The following is a 3,591-nucleotide window of genomic DNA, read 5'->3' on the forward strand; positions in this document are numbered from 1 at the left end:
GTACATATGAACACTTAGAGCAAAGGGTAAATTGAAGCATCTTCTTAATGACAGTAATCCAGTAATGATGTGGAAGTTCATAACAGAGAAGAGGATGAACATGCTGTTGTGTGATATGTTTTGAAAACTTACACATCTCCTGGAAACAAGTGACAGCAGTATGTTATTGGAAGGGACAAATCCCTTGATGTACTCTCAAACATGGAGAACTTGACAACATAAACACATTCACATTATAAATAAAATGTTTTTCCCATCTATTAAACTTAATTGAAGTACAATAGGGTAGTAGCCAAATATCATATCTTCTCAATGATAGTCAGACTACAAGTAAAAAGATTTTTCTTTGCCATAATTTTATCAATGCTCTTTTCATCTCACTATTGCGCAAACTGTAGATAAGTGGATTCAGCAGTGGTGTAAGCAGTGAGTAGACCAATGACATCAGTTTCTTTGTTTCTGGTGAGTAGCCAGATTTGGGTTGCAAATAAGTCATGTTGGCTGTGCCATAGAACAGGGTCACAGAAGTGAGATGAGAGGCACAGGTGGAAAAGGCCTTTTGCCTCCCAGTGGTTGATGGCATCTTCAGAATGGCATAAAGAATTCTAATGTAAGACAAGAGTATCAATAAGAAAGGAATCACAACAATCAAAATGGTACCTGTGAAGGCATATATTTCAAATAAAAATGTGTCTGCACATGCAAGATCTAGCACTGCTGGAGTTTCACAGGAGAGATGATTAATTTCATTGGGGCCACAAAAGGGAAAACTAAATACCCACGTGGTCTGCACAGTAGCCACCATGATCCCTGAAACCCATGATAATATCACTAATGTCATGAAAACTCTTTTGTTCATAATCACAAGGTAGTTCAGAGGATGGCAAATTGCAGCAAATCGGTCATAAGCCATAGCTCCCAGGAGAAAACATTCCGTCCCACCAAAAAGAAGAATGAAATACATCTGTGCAAAACAGCTCACAAAAGACATCACAGTTTTTTCCGTGGAGAGGACCACCAGCATTTCAGGCAAGATGACTGCACTGAAACTCACTTCCACCACAGATAAGTTCAGGAGGAACAGGTACATGGGAACATGGAGGCTCTTGTCCAGGGAGATGACGACTATAATGATGGCATTTCCCATCAGGGTCACCAGGTAAATAACCAAGAAAACACCAAAGAGTGGCTCTTGGAGTTCAGGAAAAGTAGAAAAGCCCAGGAGAGTAAATTCAACTACAGAGCTTTGATTTTGCCTTTTCATTTTCAGTTAGTGGAGCCCTACATTCATTTTATGAACACAATATGCAAAGTCTATAACAGAGTCATAGTCCAATCTCTAGAAATTCTTGGCAGAGGTCAAAAGCAGAGTTCAGCCAGTCAGAAATTCATTTTGGCAATTTTTTAAAATGGCCAATTTCTTGGAATAATGAATCTTTCACATAGAAAGGTTAAAGTGAAGCATTCTGGCTCAGAAACATTACTTGATTAAGTACTAAATAATATCAAAGTTCTACTAACTTGTACACTATGTAATTTGAAAATAAAACATAGTCTTAAAGTGAATAAAATAATGTAGGTTCCATTCCCATGCTACTGTTATACATCACATTCATTTTTCTCAATTTTATATAAGTAAAAAGTTAATACCATAAAAAAGTGTGTAAAAGTAGATGGAAAAAGATAACTCAATAACTTTAATAATAACTAAAAAATTCAAAGTCTCAGAAAATATTCCTAAGGTTCAATGCCTGTCCATGAATAATTAAGTGTGATGACATTGACTGTAGAAACACCTAAGGGGGACTTTCGTTTAGATAAACCTACCCTGCTCGATCTGTGGCATATGTGCTGATTTTTGCCTTCTCTGGAAATTGAAAATCACACTGGGATTGGCCCAGACAAAAAAATTTTAGGGTCACTTCCCCATGCCTCATCCTAGTGACCATGACATATCCAAAATTCTAAATATTTCACTAAAATATAAACCTCAGGTGGGGAAAGATTTAGTTTTCTTCTTTGTTGTATACTCAATGGCTACAACTGTCTCAGCCCTCTTAAGAGATGCTAAATCAATATTAGTTAAATAAATGAATAAAACTAGTAGAAAATCAAGATTCTACCTAAAAAAGAGTAATTAAAAGAAAAGTAAATTAAGCACACAACATAATTGGGACAGAGAAGCAGTAAAATGTGCTTTAGAAATTTAAATGGGAGAAGGATAAATTCTGAAAGAGAGGAGATGGGAAAGCCACAATCACAGAATGTCTTCGGTGGGAAGAGGAAGGCATGAGGCTGATGGCCCACTTGCCTGACTCAAAAGTTTCTTGATGACAACATAGAGCTAGAATGGAAGCATACTGGCCTTTATGGGATGTTTCACTGGGGGCGATGAGGAAGCCAGGAGGACAGAGAGACATAGCAAGCTGAAGACATACAATGTTGTCTTAGTGCAGATCTGTAGGACAGTAGCAGATAATGAAAGACAAGTTTGTGTACTCCTGAATTTAACCATAGGCATGTACTAAAATCAGATGCCTATATTAACCACAATAATTATGTTTGGGATCTCAAAGAAATCTAAAATTAGCAAAGCAGCCTCTGCAAGATCAAATGTTTCAAAGCCATTTCTAATGGGGGAAAAAAGAATGATGTATATTTAGTCCCAAATACATAAAAGTGGATAGGTTTTGAAAAACAGAAAATTTACAGTTCTATACAAAAAAGCAGAAAACTTTTGTGGAACTGGTTGAGAGTGTGGGATGAAATAAAACTGTCATAAGTCATAATAAACAACTGACCATGTATGCTTCATCTTTCCTCTACAACTTAGAAGACCCCAAATGGGTCTTGGACAACCCACTGACACATGATATTTAGGATTTGTTGTTAGGGTGGGCAAAATATTTACACCTCTAACTATCACCTGAACTTTTGTATGAAGAGAATTTGACTAACATCAAAGCACAATGTCTACTGATTAAAATCTTTCCACCATTCTTAAGCACTGAGACATCACTTTGACAGCATTTCCACCTGTCAGTGTGGAGAACTATAAATAGGAAAACAATAGGCACACAAGCAAAAACTGCACTTCTTACCTATTTATACAGTCTTTTTAATTTTCATGCTACTTTATCGGAAGTTTGATAAAGTTGAGTTGACCTCTAGTCAAAAGCCACCTATTCATCAATAGAGCTGAGTGATTTACTGCATTGCTTCTATAACATTATATGACTTAGAATCATATGCCCTGGAGAATATGGAATCACTTCATACAGACCTTCCTGTATTTTTACATAACTAAAGAGGGTTCAACTTGGTCCCTTAGATGAGAAAGCTTAGTAGCAGGCACTTGGAGTCCCACTCCACTCAAGGTCTGTGGGGAATGAAATCCCATTCACACAAGAGATTCAATTCCAGCATGACATCTCCCATAGGAGGTGAAGACACAGGCTGAACAAATGTTGTCTATAGGGAGATAAGGGGGGAATGGGGAGGGTATGAGCAAAGACAGATGACCTAGGATTTGATTGGATAGAAGGTACAGTTTGTGCAATGGAGGGAAAGGAGAAAAGAAATTTATATATA

At 37.1% G+C, this 3,591-nt stretch overlaps 1 protein-coding gene across 1 annotated transcript; it reads right to left on the reverse strand.

The window, feature by feature from the left end:
- Positions 1 to 319: 319 nt before the first annotated feature.
- Positions 320 to 1,264, reverse strand: LOC100959891 (olfactory receptor 10A3-like). The gene has a single exon (XM_003781506.1). The coding sequence runs from the start codon at positions 1,262 to 1,264 to the stop codon at positions 320 to 322; it is 945 nt and encodes a 314-aa protein (XP_003781554.1).
- Between the last annotated feature and the right edge of the window lie 2,327 nt (positions 1,265 to 3,591).

Source organism: Otolemur garnettii, unplaced genomic scaffold (genome assembly GCF_000181295.1).
Source record: "Otolemur garnettii isolate 467f Iridium unplaced genomic scaffold, OtoGar3 scaffold00001, whole genome shotgun sequence".
In the NCBI taxonomy this organism is placed as follows: Eukaryota; Metazoa; Chordata; class Mammalia; order Primates; family Galagidae; genus Otolemur; species Otolemur garnettii.